At 42.8% G+C, this 19,780-nt stretch overlaps 1 protein-coding gene across 3 annotated transcripts in view; it reads right to left on the bottom strand.

Annotated features, from left to right (window-relative positions):
• The window catches only part of Sh3kbp1 (SH3 domain containing kinase binding protein 1), a 336,253-nt gene that overhangs the window by 239,817 nt on the left and 76,656 nt on the right, over positions 1-19,780 (bottom strand). Inside the window, exon 1 of one of the 3 annotated variants that reach the window (XM_038316362.1) lies at positions 19,163-19,277. The exons of the other annotated variants lie outside the window; for them this stretch is intronic. Coding sequence (XP_038172290.1) covers positions 19,163-19,213 — 51 coding nt within the window. The 5' untranslated portion in view covers positions 19,214-19,277. Of the gene's footprint in view, positions 1-19,162; positions 19,278-19,780 lie in introns of those variants that run through there. 3 annotated transcript variants of the gene reach the window in all.

The following is a 19,780-nucleotide window of genomic DNA, read 5'->3' as shown; positions in this document are numbered from 1 at the left end:
CCCAAACCTAGAAATAGGACCTTATTTGGAAAAAGGGTTTTACACATACACCTTAATATGAAAAGAACATTCAGAATTACCTAGGCAATCCCTAAATTCAATAACAAGCATTCCCATGTAAGACACACAGAGAAGATATACACCAGAAAGTGACGTAGGATGGAGGTAGGGTTGGAGTGACATAGAAGCCAAAGAAGCCAGGAGCCAGCAGAGGTTGGGCACATCAGTTTGTTTTCTATTGCTGTGCTAAAACACTGACCAAACCAGCCTAGAGAGAAAAGGATTATTTTATCTTTCATTTCCAAGTTAACAGTCCATCACTGAGGGAAGCCAGGGCAGGAACCTCGAGGCAGGAACTAAGGCAGATACCACGGAGGAATGGTGCTTACCGGCTTGCCTACTACTTGTGTTATATAGACAGGTCCATCTGCATTTTTACACAACCAAGGGTCCACTTCTGACGGGTGGCACCAATAACAATGGGCTAGACCCTTCCACATCTATCGTCAGTCAAATAAATGTCTTCACACATGCCCACAGGCCAGACTGATGGAGACAATTCCTTAGTTGAGATTCTCTCTTCCCAGATGACGTCTAGGTTTATGTCAGATTGGTGAAAATGTATCAGCATACTGGGAGAAGCCAAGAGCTTCTTTCCCTCAAACAGTTAGAGGTCACCTTGGTTTGGAAATTCTAACCTCTGGACCTATAAGACTCCTGTTGGGTTTAGCCACCCAGTTTATGGAAACAAAACTACCCTCCAATGAGACTCTGATGATGGTTCCATCAAAATCTCCACTCAGGTCTCAGGTCACACCCCAAGACAGCCAGGGACTCACCAGCCATGCTAGTGGGAATAGAAGGATAAAAAGGAAAACTTGGCACACAGGCATCAAGCAAAGAGCCATATCTCAACCCTGGGTCCAGTGACACACACTCTGCAGACACAGTAGCTGGAGATGTAAAAGGATCACTTGCATACAGAAATTTAAGACCAGCTTGAGCAACACAGAAAGACTAGGTCTTGAAAAAGGAAAGACATGTCATGGTTGGGAGAAAGAACTCAGTCAGCAAAGTGCTTGTTGCATAAGCGTGAGGACCTGAGTTGGATTTCCAAAAGCCATGTTTACAAAAACAAAAAGCCAAGCATGGCGGAATGCTCTCGTAACCACAATGCTGGGTAGGCAGAGGCATGTTGATCCCTGGGGCGATCTCTGGCCAGCCAGCCTAGCCCAATTGCTGAATTCCAGGCCAGTGAGAGACTCTGCCTCAAAAGACATAGTGGACAGTACCTAAGCAATGATCTCTAGAGCTCGCCCTATGCTGTGTGCATGCACACATACAAACATGGGTGTATCCACAAGCATGCACACCCACAAACACATGAGCACATACGTACATAAAATTAATTTATTAAAAAACTACCAAAGTACAGAGGTCACAGAATATTTTTCAAGACAAAATTTTTCTGCAGACACTTATGGACATTGTGTGAAATAGCAACAAATTCAAGGGCCATCTGAAAGAATGCCTTTCCTCAGCACAGCTGTCCCTTGCCACTGTCTCGTCACCATCCTAACAGTCCTCCTGTCAAGGGATCCTCACTACCACATGAGGCTCTCTCACTCTGATCTCAGCTGTCACCCTAATTGTTTTCAGCAGTACAGCACGCTGGTGTGCCAACACCCTCCAACAGTCAAGGAGCATTTCCCCAGTTCAAAAAATGCCTTCAGTTTACAAGATTGTTTTTCGCTGAAAAGTACAAATGGCACAAGAGTGTTAGATCCTAGAGTTTTGAACTCATCTATGAAAATGAGGAATAAAGTCAGATCTGTGCGTTTTGAATGCCTGGTTTCATCTATTAACTCACCTTAGAAAACAAATGTGTACAAACCTTGCGCACACACAAAACAAAACAGAACTGTCACCTAATTGAACTCCTCTGGGGCTGGACATTCGTAGTTGAAATAAACTGTATCCATGGCCTTAGTTTTCTATTCCAAGTACATCACGCAACCAATTCACTGTTTCCAATTTTCCAGGGGTTACTTCCAAGACATTAGGGAACTCAATTTCCAAGAGTCTTGGCATTCAAAAACCAGCAGGATTAATAAATCCTTCTACTGGAAAATCCAGGCCACTATGTTCCTCAAATGGGTTGAAAATGAACCCAGATCAATTATTTGACAACCATCTGGTTGCTAACAGGAGACTTTTGAAAATTAGGCTCAAAATAAAAATGCACAAACTGGCACAAAGTTCAGCAAATCAATGAGATTTAAAACCCAGATCACATCTCCTCCAATACTTTCAGTTCTCCACTCTACCAAAGGACCCACTCCTCCAACACGTTCTAGCCAGTATCTTAATCCCTAATTCCAGGCCCTTCATCTCTCTCGGCTGTTTATTATTTTGATTCTTTGTCATGCGATGTCTTCCACTAAAATCCTTTGTAATGATGATGATGTCGAGAGGAAAATTGTTTTCTATCCCTCTGTATCTAGATGTGGTGTGTAATTAAGCTATGCTTTATATAATTTTTAGGTGATAACTTTTCTATTACACAAAGAATATTACCACTGCATAAAGAGGAAGCACCAAACCCAAACTATTAAGAAATACTATGTCCTGAGACAGCTCTATTTTTGAATGAGATTGAAAATGAAATTTATGCCCTGGCAATGCTGAAGCATGCATGGGCAGCCCGTTCTGTTGAACTTGTTTGGTGTGGGACAATTCTGTATTCTGTCAATTATGTTTTAAATAAATGCTGCTGGGCCAGTAGCCAGGCAGGAAATATAGGTGGGACAACCAGACAGGAAGTAGAGGCGGGACAATGAGAACAGGAGTATTCTGGGAAGAAGGAAGCTCTCTGCAGTCCTGTCCAGACACTGAAGAAACAGGATGTGACCTGCTCCACTGAAAAAGGTACTGAGCCATGTGGCTAACATAGATAAGAATAATGGGTTAATATAAGTTACAAGACTTAATAAGAAGCCTGAGCTAATGGGCCAAGCAGTGTTTTAATGAATACAATTTCTGTGTGATTATTTCAGGGCTAAGCTAGCCAGGCAGCCAGGGCAACAAGCAGGCCCTCATGTTACACTTGTTCATATTAGGCTTCATGACGTAAGTTGATGAGGATGAGCAGCCAGGCCTCTTCCTCAAAAGGGCACCAAATCTCAGTACCGATAGTTTTGAGCCACCATGTGGTTGCTGGGAACTCAGGACCTTTGGAAAAGCAGGCAGTATTCTTAACTGCTGAGCCATCTCTCCAGTCTCTATTTTTGAATAACTAATTCAAAAATCCATATCTTATCCTTCAATTCATCAGTCTTCAAGAGAGTCTGAAATTTTCATCATCAGATTTAATAATGAACTCAAACAATACTATAATCAAAGGGAATCTAAAAGTTCATCTGGTTCAACTTCCTCATTACACAGACACAGTTACACACCTTGCCCAATCAATGCAACCTTGCTCCTGTAACAAGTATTTACTGAGTATCCATTCCACACTAAGCACTGTTTCAGGTAACAGGCAAAGGAGGGTAATATGCTACTCCTTTGACCCCATCTTTCAAAACTCATAACCTCATGTAGTAAGCAACAAAATTCAATACAAAAGCTTTGAGAGGAAAGGAGATCTTTGGTCAGGGAGGGGAGAACAAAGGCTTTTTTTCTAACTTGAAATATTTGGCACAAACATTTTTAATCTGGACAAGCATGCTGGTACACACCTCTAATCCAAGTACTTGGGAGGCTGAAGCAGAAAGACTGGCATGAATTTGAGGACAGTCTGGGCTACAAAGGGAGTTCCAGACCATCCTGAGTTATAGAACAACACCCTACCTCAAAAAGTGTCACTAGTGGATCCTATCATGCTAAGGCATTCTGACTGGAATGATGGGGACTTATTTTAACCATAAAGTCTCATAAAGGTAGTTCTTCAAAGTGTCCTTTAACTGATAAATGGATATGCAAAGCATGTAGTATCCATTAAATATTATTCATTATTAAAAAACAAAGCATATACTGTCACGTGCTATAACATAAATGAACCCAGAAGATGCTATGACAAACCCAGAGGATGCTGTGCTGAACCTGGAGGATGTTATGCTAAATAAAGTAAGCCAAGCACGGAAAGACAAAGCCTATTACTATCCCATTTGTGTGATATCCAGAATTGTCAAGTTTACAGAAAGCAAAATTTTGGCTAGGGGCTAGGGTGCAGAACAGGGTTATAGAGTTTTGGCTTTGCAGGATGAGAAATTTTCTAGATATTAGAGGCACCAAAAATTCACAGAATCACAGCTCATACTACTATACTGTACACTTAAAATGGGCAAGATGGTAGACTTTATGTTTTATGTATTTTACAAAATTTTAAAAATTTAAATAGAATCAGAAGAGCTTAATGGAACAGGCCAATTTCCATTTAAAAGAAGAGGGAGCATTTACTTCCTCAAGCATCAACCTAATTGTATGCCTGGGCTCAAAGTGAGACGTGGGAGGCCAGAGTAGTAGTTCTAATCATAAATTTGTGTCCCTTATTGATGTAGGTGTGCCTTCTATCTATCTGATGATTTCATTGGATAATTAATAAAGAAACTGCCTGGCCCATCTGATAGACCGGCCCTTAGGTGGGTGGAATAGACAGAACAGGAAGAAGGAAGTGAGGTAGATGGCTCAGTCAGATGCCACTTCTCTCCTAAGTTAGACAGACCGCCATGCCTCTCCTCAGGGAGAGACGCAATGAAGCTCCAGCCCAAGATGGATGTACGCTAGAAACTTCCCGGTAAGGCACCACTTTGTGGTGCTACACAGATTATTAGATATGGGTTAATCAAGATGTTAGTAAGAGGCAGAAAATAATGGGCCAGGCAGTATTTAACAGAATACAATTTGTGTGATGTTATTTTGGGTTTTAAGCTAGCCGGTGGCCGGGAGCCGGGCAGGATGAAAAGCAGGCCTGCCCGCAGCCCCTCACTACACCTTATCCATAATGCTTAACGCTGGGACTACTTCAGATTTTATAAGATAGATAGATAGATAGATAGATAGATAGATAGATAGATAGATAGATAGATAGATAGATAGACAGACAGACAGATAGTTTGGGATGGAACTGGCGTCTAAACACAAAATTCGTGTATTTTTTTAAAGGATAGTCAAATCTATTTCATAATAAACTTTGTTGGGCTTCATTTATGTCTTATAAACTGCTTATTGCCATAGCCTGAAGAAAACTTTACATATTTTTTAGTGCGCCTGGAATTGGTTACTTGCCACCTGAGGTCAGTGGAATTTTCCACTCATTGCATCACAGTGGTACTCAGAATGTTTCAGAGTGTTAAGAATTTTATATTTCAGATTCTCAAACTAGGGAGGGTCAGACTTTAAAGATAACCAGAAAGGCGTCTATCTGCCTTCCAAATAGTGCAATCACCAGATAGGGAAAGGACACAATGGAGGACCTCTAAGTCTGCAATGATTATTGAGGGCAGGTGAGCAAGGTGATTCCTTTAACTGGGTTCTCTGTGCAGTATCCGTCAGAAACATGCTAGTGGTAATTAAGAACAACCAGAAAGCTAGTCAAGGGGCTGCCATTCTCTAGACAAAAAAGGAGCTTGTGATGAGTTGTCTGGTGTTGGTTATTCTCATTCATTAGTTCTTCCCAACCACACAGAGAATCTGAGACACCCAGGAGAACTTGAGAGAGGCGGTAATATGAGCAATCCATTTTGCCGCCAGTCCTTTCATTTTGAACTTTTCAGATAGAATACATTATTCCATTCAAATCACATACACCCAAATAGTAAAAGATAGACACTCACACACACACACACACACACACACACACACACACACACATTTCTAGCTCTCATTCCCTTATCTCAATACTCTTAGAAAATTACTACTACCATCCCTATACACTAGCATATCCCTCACAATGCGACACACCTTTCTTCTCAACACAGTTGGGAGGGCTTCCATACTGGTAAAAAGTATCACTTGTTTTGTTTTTGCTTTTTTTGTTTTTTGTTTTGTTTTGTTTTGTTTTTGTTTTCGAGAAAAGGTTTTTCTGTACCTTTGGTGCCTGTCCTGGAGCTAGCTCTTGTAGACCAGGCTGGTCTTGAACTCACAGAGATCCACCTGCCTCTGCCTCCCGAGTGCTGGGTTTAAAGGCGTGCGCCACCACTGCCCAGCACTTGTTTTGTTTTTGGTATGTGCATGAATATGCATAATCTCTGTGTGGTTTATGCACATGCATATATAGGGATACACACACATACACAAATGAGTAGGTCAGAGAAGGGTATCGGGTGTACTGCTTTACCACTTTCCTTAAGACAGGGTAACTCACTAAACCCAGAGCTAGACTGGCAGACAAGTATAACTTATATATCCCAACTAGATGCACATTTGTAATGTTTTCAGTATTTTTCTACCATGCATACCTTGTGAAGAAAACTAACTTTATTAAAACAAACAAGATAGCTGGGTATAGTGGTCCATGCCAATAGTCTCAGCATCTCAAAGGAAGGTGTAGGAAGAACAAGAATTCAACATTAGTATTGGCCATATAACCAATTCAAGGCCAGCCTATCTCACAAACAAAGCAAACAGGAGAAATAGAAATAGTTCACTATATACCACAACTTGATGGCATGTTAATATGACCTTAACTGGCATTCTCCTGTCTCTTCTGGAATCTCTGATTCATAAAGTGCAATCCCAGCTAAGCCATACTCTTCTACAAAGCCCTTCTAGAGCATTTTGGCCCACAACAAGTGCCAGTTCCTCATTTCTGCACGACACATTTTCACACAACTGGTCTTCTATGGTTGCCTGTTTTCCAGCTGCCTGATATGAACTGAGCCATGCTGGAGACCACAGTTATTGCCTATATTACTGCATTTTGAAATAACGTAGCAACTATAATAAGAGCATGCTCAGTAAATGCTAATTGACTAGCATTAGTAAGCACCTCCCTTGCACAAGATTTGCAAGGGTTTTTTTTTAACCCACATGTCCCTCAAAGAAAGTTCTAGCCAGTTTTGCCCTTAGAATTATCATGAAATCATAATCAAATTGTGAATCAATGCCAAAAAATCTAAATCCAACAAACTGAATCCTCTTGGCATGCTCTATACACAGAACGGGAAACATCATGACATTCGAAAGGTGCCCGACATCCCAATTCACAGGCACAAAATGATATTTAAATAGCATCTGTGGTGGAGAACACAGCCAATATATACAAGAGAGTCACAAGCAACACTAATGTGGAGTAGAAAAGAGCTCTCTCACATTTGTAAGAATAAATTATGTTCAGTGTGATTCTCAATCACATTTTAATTTTACTCGGTAATTTATTTCATTCATCTAATCAATCTATATTGAGAATGGTGTCTGAGGTGAAACCTGCATGACAAGCAGGGGTGGCTGACAAGGTAAGAAAACTTCCAGGCAGAGGTACACAGATGACAAAATGAGTTGGAACACAAACTTTGTCACAGGCTGAACTGTATTCTTCTAAAAGAAGTTCAAGTCCATGGTGCCTGGGAACGGGGTGCTATTTAGAAACAGGGATGTTGCAGATAATCAGGTTAGGATGAGTGCCCTGGTGTGGACTCCAACCTGATAATAATATGACTTACAAAATCCTCACAGAAGGGGGGAATCTGAGCCAGCATGGTAGTTTATACTTGAAAACCCAGCACTTAGGAAGCTGAGGCATGAAGATTTGTGTATTTAAGGCCATCCTGAAGTGAGATTTGGGCAAGTCTGGGCTACAGTCTGAGACCATACCCAAAAAAAGAAAAAAATATGAGGGGAAGAGGATGATTTGGACAGAGACATGGACAATGGAAGAATAGCACATGGAAAAGAAGGCAGAACTAGTTACTAGCATGAATAGTAGCAGAACTTCAGAAGCTAGGGAGATGCGTGGCACAGAGTCTCCACAGGAGATTTCAGGAAGAAGCAACTCTGCTAGTGCCTTGATGCCAAACTTCAGCCTCCAATGAAAACTTAGCACTGGTTGAGCCTTCAGTCTGTGCTGTTTGTTAAAGATGTGTGGGCAAACTAGTTATCTTGGCTTGACTAGGAAAAGGTGGTCCGCAGGCTCTGATCTGAGTGTTTATTTTCCAGCTACAAGGGCTGTTGTGGGGGACTTTAGAGCCTTTAGATGTGGCCTAGCTGACCGAAGTAGATCCCTATGATTGTGCCTTTAAATATTATCAACCTAACCCCTAGTTCTGGCCACTCTCTGCTTCATGGTCTACTGCCATCTAGACAGGGTCACCATATACTTCTTCTGCCAAGGGCAGAGCCATTCTGTGATATGCTTCCCTGATCATGATGGGTAGCAACTCTCTGAAACCATGAGCTAAAATAAATCTTTCTTCTCCGAATTGTTTGTCAAGACTTTTGTCACATGGATGCAGAAAGTAATAGGCTAACACAATGGATATTATGTGCAGTGAGTATTCACACCAAACCAAAAGTCACTTCCAATCAATTTTAGCAGAATCTTTGTCCTAAATAAAAATTTATCTGGAGCACCAGTATGTTAACAGAGGAAAAGGATAAAAAGAGTGACTCAGAGAAAAATATGTCAGTGCTTTCTAAACCTTCTCTGATCCCATGAGTTCTTTGTGTCCCTATCTGAAAAGAACTTAAAAGGAAAGTAAAGAAAGGGACAAAAAAAGAAAGAAAAAAAAAAACCTCCTACCAGGCTGGAGCCAGAAGAGCTAGGTGAGGAAAAGGAGCAATGGTGGTATGGTTGTGTGGTGGTCTGCTCAAGCTGCTGAGACAGCACAGCCTGGGGGCTTAAGAAGCAGAACTGCTTTATCTCAAGGGGCTGAAAATAACAGCTCAATGTGTTGGTAGATGTGCCTTCTCCTACCTTCCCTCTCCCTGGATTATAGGTGGCTACATGCTTGTTATGTCCCATATGGTCGAACCTCAGAGTGGGCACAATCCTGCTGTCCCTCTTTGTGGCCTGTTCTCTTCTTATAAGAACACTGATCATTACATCTTGAAATTCCCTATGATTTCCAAATGCAATCACATTGAGATTCTGGTGGCCATGATTTCCATGGGAATTTAGAGGGACATAACCCAGTGCATAACATTCATCTCTTTTTTGTAATTTTTATAAAAAAACCTTTTTATTCATTTACAGCATTTTTTTTATTCAGTTACAGTCCCCCTTCCCACACCTCCTCATCTCTCTAAGGAAAAGGTCACAGAGCCCACAGAGCAGCCCAGAACGGGTTAGTTCCAAAGGCCACTTTGCCGGACCCGTGCTTCCTGCCTCTCATACTCACAGGAAGTCCTTACTTTAGCAATAATAAAAAAGCTTTTACATTTTCTTTATAAAGAGTTTATCTTACAGTTTTAAGCCAGCCCTTTGGAAGCTCTTGAGGGAATTGTGTCAGCAGGTGTCAAATAAAATTCTTCAGAGGGCTAGCAAGGAGAGAAAAGAATCCGCCCCTACTAGCTAGGGTACTGGAAAAGAAAATGCCCCCAGAAGTGGCCCAATTTCAGGCTCACTAACACGAGAGATACTCTAAGGCAAGCTTCTCTTCTGTATCTCAGTGCAGCTCTCCCCACACTGACTCAAAAACTCCTCACCAAGAATACATTAAGTATTTCTATTGTCAAGGACAGAGCCCCAATTTCTCAGAGAACATGGGGCCTTCACATGTTAATGGCAGTTCTGGTAGCTGCTTGTGCACACTGAAGCTAAAGAAACCTTCTCCAAATTTCTATCATCCAAAACCACTTCAACTATCAACTCAATGAAAAGACAACGCTTTGTTGAGCCCTTCCCTAGGCAAGAAAGCAACATATAGAATGGTAAGATGACAGACACCAAGACAAGTACTATTCTGGGGAACAAAGGACATGTAGGGGTGCCTTCCTTTACCAATCATAGCAATTCCCAAAATAAAAATTCATAAATGGAGAGCCAGTCAAGACAATCACGTACCGAGCACTTCTACAGTGCTGAAGACTAGAAGCCAACGGTCAGTTAAAACCTGATAGGGGGTGGAGGGGCAGTGTTGCTCAGTGGATAAAGGCACTTGCTGTCAAGCCTGGTAATCTGAATTCAACCCCTAAAACCCATGTGGTAGAAGAAAAACAGTGACCCTTGAAGTGGTCTTCTGACCTCCATATGTGTCATGTGTATGTGTGTGTGTCTGTGTTCACGCAGGTACACACACACACACACACACACACACACACACACAAATAATAAAAATACAACTTTTAAAAACTTAGTTGGGGTACAGATCTGTTTTTTGAAATCAATAAAAGACCTCACATGCAACAATAACTGTAACAGTCACTTTCTGTGAAAGGACAGTGTGAACGATGTCAACGCGCAGTGGGAAAAGTTGCAGAATGGAGAAATTTCAGAAGGCTTCATGCAAAACTTACTAGCAGAGCAAACTTGGCAGTTTAGAACACAATTATACCAAATAACAATTGCATTAGATTACATTTACATTTTACAGTTGGTAGCCATGGAAAGGACCCTGTAACCTCTTTAGCTATGAGGATCCATTTCTAACAACTTCCAGTCCAACTGAGATACGTTATCAAATACTACCAGAAAGGTGCCTCTAGGCACTGACCCAAACTTTATAGGCGCAATTCTTCCTTAATGGCTTAATAAGGTAAAGCCCAGTTTCAGAGTAGTCTCAGGAGAAAATCAGCAAGCAGACATTCTTCTGGGCATGTACAATGCTGCAAACCAGTCTCTACAAAGGTCACAAAGGAGAAGGCGCCCTGCCCTCCTAACCAGTTACACCAATAAACTTCTACCATTGTGTTGCTAATTTATCAACCAACAGCTATGCCAGCCAGAAAAAAAAATGTCCCATAGAAACAAGTCAAACTATATACTATTGGTGGAAGTGAAATGTAATAATACCAAACACAATTATCAGGGATACAGGCTCTTAATCTACCAACTCCATCAGTACACACTTATCCCTTGGATAAATTCACATAAAAGAGAATGATTTGTTTCAGGAGGAAAAACTTTAACTGAGCTCAATCAGGGCACTGATTAAAAAAAAAAAAAAAAAAAAAGGAGCCGAAGCAGGAAAACACGTTAAGTGAAAAAAGTCAGCTGGCTCATACCTTGCAAACTGCTGCTCAGTTCATGAATTTTAAAGCATTTTTTAAACCACAGGGAAATTCTAGAGAATGAAAAATCAAGGGGTGGAACAGTAGGAAACTGTTAAGGTCTTCTGTGCTTCTGGATGTTTTTGTCATGAATTTATTTTTGTAATTTAAAACAATTTTAAGAAAAATGCATAGGCAATGAAGATGCAGCCTTAAATTTCTTTCAGTGGTGTGCATTGCTTATGTGTGAGTGTTTTGTCAACATGGATGTCTGTGCACCATGTGTATACCCAGTGCCCTTTGAGGCCAGAAGATCAGAGATCCCCCGAAAATGAAGTAACAGGCCACCTGAAGCAGGTCCTTTGAAGGAACAGCAAACGCTCCTAACTGCTGAGCCATTTCTCCAACCCCCACTAGTAATGGGCGTTCTTCTCAATTATTCCTCTCTTTTTAAAGATTCTAAGTGTGTGTTCTTAAAGGAATGCAGGGCAATCTTTGCTGAGCTGATTGCTCCTCAGGAAGTAGCATAATACTGTAAAGATGGTTTCATGAACTAGGCATGAGTCCTCAATGGTTTCTTATTAGTCATCCTTTAATTAGAAAAGCAAAGAGCTTTCCATGTCCCATTCTTCAAGCTTAGTGCGTAATCTAATTTGTACCGATGGCATATATATATATATATATATATATATATATATATATATATATATATATTATAATCTAAATACAATGTAAAACATGACGGATTGGGAACCTTTCTAAATGGATCCTAAAAATTACAGTGATTATAATTTCTGTAAGGAAAAAAGAAGCTGTGAAGGACTTAAGTACATACATGAACACTTACAATTGTGCTTGAAATGGCAAAAACAAAGTCAGAAATGAAGCAAATGTTCACAACAGGAAACTGAGTGAATTAACTGTACTGGCTACGCGGTCATTAGAAACTCTTCCTCTACGGAACAGACACAGGAAGGTTATTATTTGTGGACTGTTTGACCTTAAAAGGCTGGTTTTCATTGCATTCTATACAAGAGACTATTTGAAAACTGATTAGTTAGTATATATTCAGACATGAATGGTAAAACAGAAAGACAAAATGCAAGCTGCCATTATTTCTGGATGTTAGATTAGAGATTTTTGTATGTAGTATGTTTTAGCTGATCTCTAAAGTTATAATTGTGTGCTTTTTAACTTTTAAAAATGTTGGTTTTCTTTTTCCTTCATATATATATATATATATATATATATATATATATTTGAAGAAAGATTTCACATATAAGGTGTGTGTGTGTGTGCACACGCGCCTTCCTCCTCCCCAGGATTTTTAATGGCTTTTCTGAAGCTTTAGAAACCGGAGAAAGGAAGGAGACAGACATTTTCATGCATTTTCAAGGTTGTTGCCCCTTTTTTAAATGTAGTTACCATGTTGCGTTCGTGATTTCTAATCTGGGGCAATTGAACACCACTGGGAACATTCGGAAGTTTCTACGGGCACTTTCTGTGGTAGCAACTTGTACTGTGGACATTTAGCAGGAAGAGACTAGCATGCTGCTAACCACCCTTCAGGACCCAGGTCACACTCCTCCTCCAAAGAAAAAACCAGGTGTCCCCAAAAGTCAACAGTGGCTGAGAAACCCTATGTCAGGCTAAGGAATCCTCAGACTGCTCTCCAATTCTCTATGAGAGCAGTCCTCATGGCTGAAAACCTCCGTGGCTGAGAACGTCTGGCCAACAGGTACGTCTGGCACCAACCAGAGAGGCAGAATGCCTGACCTGACTCCGGATGGAGCTGTCATTCGTCTTCCACCTGCTCAACTACAGGCGGGTGACTGTGCCACACTACTGATCTCCCACACCTCTCTAAACTGGGAATCATATCACCTATTACCCAGAGGGTACAAGAAGCTTCAACACAATCAAAGGGGTTTATAAACCCTTAAGCATCGCGCACACATAAATGATGTGGTCATTCCAGGATCCTGACCATCTAGGCTTACCAATTGAAAGGAAAGCCCACTGGGGGATTTTAATTAGACTTTGCCCTGCACCTTCCTTCTTCCTTGGGTCACATCACCTACTACAGAATCCAACTTGATAAAACAAAGACCAAAAAGCGAAAACCATACAGAGAGCTTTTATGCATCTTCATTGGTTTACATTGTAAAGCAGCAGAATTAAGTGATTCAATTATAAACCCTATAATAAGGTACCTAGGAAAGACCCTGAATGACTGGAGAAAGGGATCCAGCTTGTTTTCTCTTGTGACACATTTTCCTCTTTATCCTTTATTCTTCTCTTTATCCAGCCCAGAACAAAGCTGAATCAGGCCATTTGAGTGTTAAGAAGCCTCCGTCAATGTTAAGGCTAGGACAGCAGCTATACACTAGAACTGTCCCCAAGCAGAGGACAAACGTTACTGTGAAGAACGGAATAATTACAGTATCCACATCAAAGGCTTGCTGGGATGACCCAATCAGACAAACAAGTAAAGCACACAACACAGCCCCAGGCACTGCCAGCCATGGCCATAGCTTTCTTCCTGGGATCCTTGCAGCAAGTCTTTAACCCAGGCACCATGCTACGTGTAGAGAAAAGAAAGGTCAATCAGATGCCACCACTCTTCCATGGTGGAGTACTTTACCTTGTTCCATGGAGTTTGGATTTAATTCCCAACATTTTTCTTACATATACACCGTCATGATGCACAGAATTAACCACAAAGCCACACGGCAGCATTGGAAGGTTATACCCATACCAAGTAGAGAGCAGCTAAAAGTCTGCTTTGCACACAGAACTTCGAATTAGAACTTATCTAATCAGAAAAGGAGGGACAACTTATTCTCCCAACGCCCCTGATGCAGGGAGGCTCTTTCCATCCTGAGAACACTTAGCTGTTAGTCTCACAGAAGGCACCGATTAATAATACATTGTAACTTCACCCTCCTCAGTGTTTAAAGGAATATCAGAGCGTCAGCTCCCCTTCATTTCTACACACATTCCGTTTCAACAAGTTCTCTGCTGTAAGTGACTGTACAAACCACCTTACAGAGTGTCATACATAATGAAAGCCAAGTTCCTCTGGCTTGCTTGTATTCAGAGATGCATCTACGCCTTTCTCCAAGCAATCAGTGGTCTCCTTCAGCATGCTCTGTTTGCTTTAAAGGTCAACACTCAGTGGGAGAGGTGAATGCTCCTTATTTTACTCAGATGTGTATTAACCTCTAGGAACTTAGGACTCTTAATCTCAAACCCTCTTCCCCCTTTCTCTCTCCCCAACCTGCATTCCAGTAAAGTGAGTCTCCATGACTAGGACCATAAATTCTCATACCCACGTGTTTCCATCCTTAACTGTAGGGCCTTGGTCTCCCCCATCCTCCTTATTCACATTTTACCAGGCACATCCTCAGCCCAGCCCTCCTTGGGTGCCAGCTTCAGAGAGGCCACATTCTGCTCCTTTAGCAGTTGTGAGATCTACAACTGCAGCCAAGCACCGCGCTGGAAACCTAAAACACAGACCTCCACCTAAAGAGGATCAAGCAAACAAGCTGTGTGTGCAAAGCCGAGAACAAAGTGACAGACTCTTCATTTCTGTTGTACTCTACTCCTCTGTCTTGAGTCAAGGAGGCTGGAACCAGTAGCGTGTGTTTTGATGTGGCGCTGGCTACACAGGCCGTGCGCCTGTGTGTGTTCTATATACGCATGTTCTACTGTTGTGAAATAATTTTAAAGGAGCTTAGATGGTGCATGCTTCTAAATAAAGTAAGCATAGCTTACACCACCACAGCTTCATTCTTCAAATGGAGTTACCACCAAGCAGAAGGCTACAGAATTAGTTTAGAATGCCCAGACAGGAATCATTTTAATGGGAATAGGAGAGGGCACCCGAAACACTAAAGGCGGCTATTGTTCCAGAAAGCTTATTTCACTCGCTTGTGTGCACATATGCAGACACGTGGAGTGTATCATCACCAAAAGTTGATCACAAGTGCAGGACGTGGTCAAAAACGTCCTACAAAAAGCCAGTGGCACCTACATGAAATCCCAGCACAGGGAAGGGGGACACAAGCAGATACCTGGGGGCTCCCTGGCCTTGTCAGTCTACCGTACTTAGCCAGCAAGGTTGAGGCCAATGAGGGTCCTGACTCAACAAACAAGGTGGATGGTGCCTCGGGAATTACACCCAAAGTTGTCCTTTGACTTCAACATATGCGTTCATGCATGCAAACATACACACATGTTCTCTCTCTCTCTCTCTCTCTCTCTCTCTCTCTCTCTCTCTCACACACACACACACACACACACACACACACACACACACCACAGCTTAAGAAACATTAAGTAAGGGGTAAGGGGGCTGGCTTAGCAGTTAACAACACGGACTGCTCTGACACAGGAACCAGGCCGTATGGCGGCTGGACCCTGGCACTGCCTTGCTCTCTGTATAACTCCTTCAAGTTCCTCTCCTGCTAGTGAAGAACCTAGTTCAGGGTACCATCTAAATGGAAGCAAGGCTGGAGAGAGTGTCCAAGCGACCCTCTGTGGCAGCCTGTTCACGGGTTCACTGAGAGCTCCGTGCCAACTCTAGTGAGTAGATAAAGTCACCCCACTTTAGAGTTACTAAAATGGAGGCTCAATGAAATCAGCCACACCTGTCAACTCCAGTTCCAAGGCATCTGAAACCATCTTCTGCCGTCTCCAGGAGCCAGGAACACAAGTGCTGCACAGAATATATGCAGTCAAAAGACCCATTCAGATACACTAAATCTTTTTTTAAAAGAAATATTAAGTTTGCCAACAAGTAGACTTCAAAGCCAGGCTGAGTGAGTTCTAATCCTGGTTCATTTCAACACGTGTGTGGGAATAAGTCGTTGGATTTCATGGAACCTCCATTTTGGTAACTCTAAAATGGGGCTGACATTATCTACTCCCGAGAGTTGGCACGGAGCTAGCTCTCAGTGAGCCCGCGAACACGCTGCCACAGAGTGTCACTTGGACCCTGACTCCAGCCTTGCTTCCATCTAGATGGTACCCTGAACTAGGTTCTTCACTAGCAGAAAAGGAACTTGAAGGAGTTGTACAGAGCAAGGCAGTGCCAGGGCCCGGCCGCCATATGACCAGCTGAAGTTGCACAGAGAACAAACTGCTAACGCTTGTGAGCACACAGGGAGATGGGGAAAAGCCATGGCCCCTGCATACTTGGTGATAAATCATTCGGCTTTGGATTCTGACCAGAGGGAAAACCACTTTCCAAGATAATAGGGTTTTTCCCATTAATCTTGGCAAGAGATGGAGAAAGGCAGGAGGGGGTGGTGGTGGTAAAGACCTTAGTAAAGAAATGAATTTGTTTTAAGTAAATCACTTTGAAGACAGGTGGTTTTCATTTTGAGAACCAAAAAAAAAGAAAAAAGAAAAAAGAAAAAAGAAAAAAGAAAAGAAAAGAAAACGGAAAAAAGAAATGATGCTAAAAACAGAGGGTGAGTCCACCGACCCGCCAAGAGCACACAGAGAGGGAAGCAGAGCCTCGGTCTGGGACGCTCCCCAAGTGCATGAGCCGTGATGGACACAGACTGGAGAGCAGTGGGGGAGGGTCTGGCACAGAAAGGCCAGAACTGTCTTGACCAGCTTGCAATAATCACAAAGTAATTAAAGCTCCTTTACGAAATCATCCTACGTAGCAATCGCTGCTGAGCATTTCCTATGTATCAAGAACTGAGTTGGGGGCTGGGGAATCCCTCAGAGATAAAACAAACAGAGCTTCTGACTGAGCAGAGCTGAAATGCTAGTCAGAAAGATAGCAAGCGCCGAGTGAGGCAAGGGTCAACCAAATTGGTATAGGCTATGCTCAAAGTGCTCTCCAAGAAAGCAGCATGATGGTGTAAGGGAAGGGAAGCACAAGACGGAGGAAGTCCTTTCTGAGAAGATGGGCCCGGTGGGGCTGCTGCTTGGAGTGACACCCAAAAGAAAAAGCCACCTAGAGGAGCCAGGCACCAAGCAAAGGGCCTTCTTGAAATCGACCCACAAGCAGGAAGGAACACGGCGGAGGCTAAGCACTAGGAAGTCACTTTGATGGAAGGTAATCTCCAAACAGGAAGGTGATCGTGATAGGCTGAAAAGGTAGGCAAAAACCAGACACAGAAAATGACTTGGAATTCAATGGAGGGGTCTTGACGAACATTCAGATAACTGATACTTTTAATTCATTATTTGCTGACCAAGGTTTCAGGTGATGGTTCCAAAAATCGAAGAGAGCTCACTGGCACAATAATTGAGGAGTCTTGATAGCGAAACGCAAAGGACTCCAGCTTAAATATAATAAGAAATGCAAGGTATTTAAAAAGTAAGGGCAGGGAGCCGGGTGGTGACGACGCACGTCTTTAGTCCCAGCACTCGGGAGGCAGAGGCAGGCGGATCTCTGTGAGTTCAAGGCTAGCCTGGTCTACAAGAGCTAGTTCCAGGACAGGCTCTAAAACTACAGCAAAACCATGTCTTGAAAAACCAATTAAATAAATAAATAAATAAATAAATAGGTCAGGGCAGGGAGAACTTGTGCCTGGCAAGGGAACATATTATTAGTGATGAACTCACATTTAGCACATATAAAACGTGCAGTGAAGTTAATAAACAAGGCTGTAGAAAGTGCCCCCTCCTTCAGTTGAAAGGCACTGGGAGCTGATCCGTGTGCCTGGCAGCTGCCACAACTCATGAGGAAAGTAACGGAAACAACCTAAGGGAAAGGTCCCAGAACAGTGTGCTTCTGACTCGGCTCCTGGGTGAACTGAGAAGCGGTGCCCACCAAGATTCAGGCTTGCTTGCTTGCTTGCTTGCTTTCTTTCTTTCTTTCTTTCTTTCTTTCTTTCTTTCTTTCTTTCTTTCTTTCTTTCTCTCTTTTTTGTCTTCCTCTCACTCGGGGAACAGAGACATTCAAGAGTCTCAAAAGTCAAATCAAATCAGACTTGAATTATCACTCTCCCGCCAGGGACTCATCACATGACCTCCAAACTCAGGTCCCAGGCCCTATGATCCACTGATACCCTCTCCCCAGGACCGTGGTGATTTTGTTGGGGGGAGGGATCACCTGACCATGAAAAAAACAACAGTTATGTGCTTTAAGTAAGGCAAAGTGGCTGAGTCCAAGGTCAGACCTCTGACACTGACCAAGAGAATGTGAAAGCCTTCAAGGCTACCCCGAAATGAGCCAGATAGCAGCACTGGTGATGTCCCACAGGAGCCAGCACACTGCTTGCACTTGAGAGACCGCCAGCAAGAGGCAGGCAAGCAAAGACTGGGTGCTTTCCCATTACTTCAAGCAAAAATCGAAGGCAATGAGTGGAAATTTTTCAGATTTGTTTTCTTAGTGGCCCAGGGCTACTGAGTTACCTGACTAAGGATCTGAGCATGGCCTGATACGTGATTGACACCTAGGAACAGACAATCCTCCTGACAAACTCCAAACAGACTTTCTGTCCTGCTTCCCAGTTCGTTGTCTCCCCGGCCCCCTTGAGCACTTGATACTATAAAAATGCTCCAGATCCCACACCTGGCTTCAGCCCAGACTCCCAAATCTATCAGCTGCCTCAGAAATGTTACCTGCCCCCAACCCTGGGCAAGGATCTCTTACTGCTGAAAGAGACACCTGGCAGGGCTTCCTGGATGGGGCCCATCTAAGCCCAGTATCCCTCAGGGGAACGCCTCAGCTACAGATCACAACCACAGACGGCAAGGCAGAGCAAAGTATAAGTCAGTTTCAAACCTTTACAAACACTGCTACAAACAGGACTCGGTCAAAATAAGTAGTGCCTGTCCCTGGGGTGACTTGAGGAGGAAAAAAAATTAAAACTTCCTTTCACACCAAACAAAAGAACTAAAACTTGGGTCTAAGTGGAAGGAAGAATTGGCTGACTTCGAACCAGGTTCCCCCCCTCATGTCTCCCTCTGGGCTTACAAAGTTGTCGGGCAACAGACTACAAAAGCTGCAGACATAACAAGCAAAACAGACTTATGGCCTACTTACACTCTCGGGCAAGTCTGTGGGGCTCGGGGCTTTGGCTGCTGAGAGCTCCATTCTGTGCAGTAGGAAACGGTGACTTCTGGTGGTCTGTCAGCTCTCCGGGCAGGACTGAGTTCCGTGCACTCTGAGAACTGCAAGCCTCTCTGATTCACTTGGCAGCAGAATTATTCTAAGCATCCTGTCCCATACTCAACCGGCCTGCCCCTCCCACTACACACTCACGCTGCTGGGTTGTTTTTTTTCTTTTTCTTTTTTTTAATGCTCTGCACTTATTTCTGTCACAAATCAAGTGAAATGCATTTTTTCAAAATTAACCCAATCTCTGGCACTGGAGAGAGTGGAACCTTTACCACTAAAGAGGAGGAAGAGTCACCTAATTAGGAAGAAGTTATAATTAACATCAGAAAGAAGAGAGCTGGGGGAGCTGCAGTCTGCAGTAACAGCAAAATGGGGATTATTTGGGACAGCTGAGACAGGCCTCCAGAAGGAGATGTGCGCGAAAACAAAGGGCATATGGTGTTCGCCTTCTTCAATATCCGTTCTCACCAGAAGAGCTGCGGCAGCGAATCTCAGGACATGTGGACAGACCTCACCCTGGAATCAATTCTGAACGACAGTTCA

Source organism: Arvicola amphibius, chromosome X, assembly GCF_903992535.2.
Source record: "Arvicola amphibius chromosome X, mArvAmp1.2, whole genome shotgun sequence".
NCBI lineage: Eukaryota > Metazoa > Chordata > Mammalia > Rodentia > Cricetidae > Arvicola > Arvicola amphibius.
This window is presented reverse-complemented; position numbering and strand designations above follow the sequence as displayed.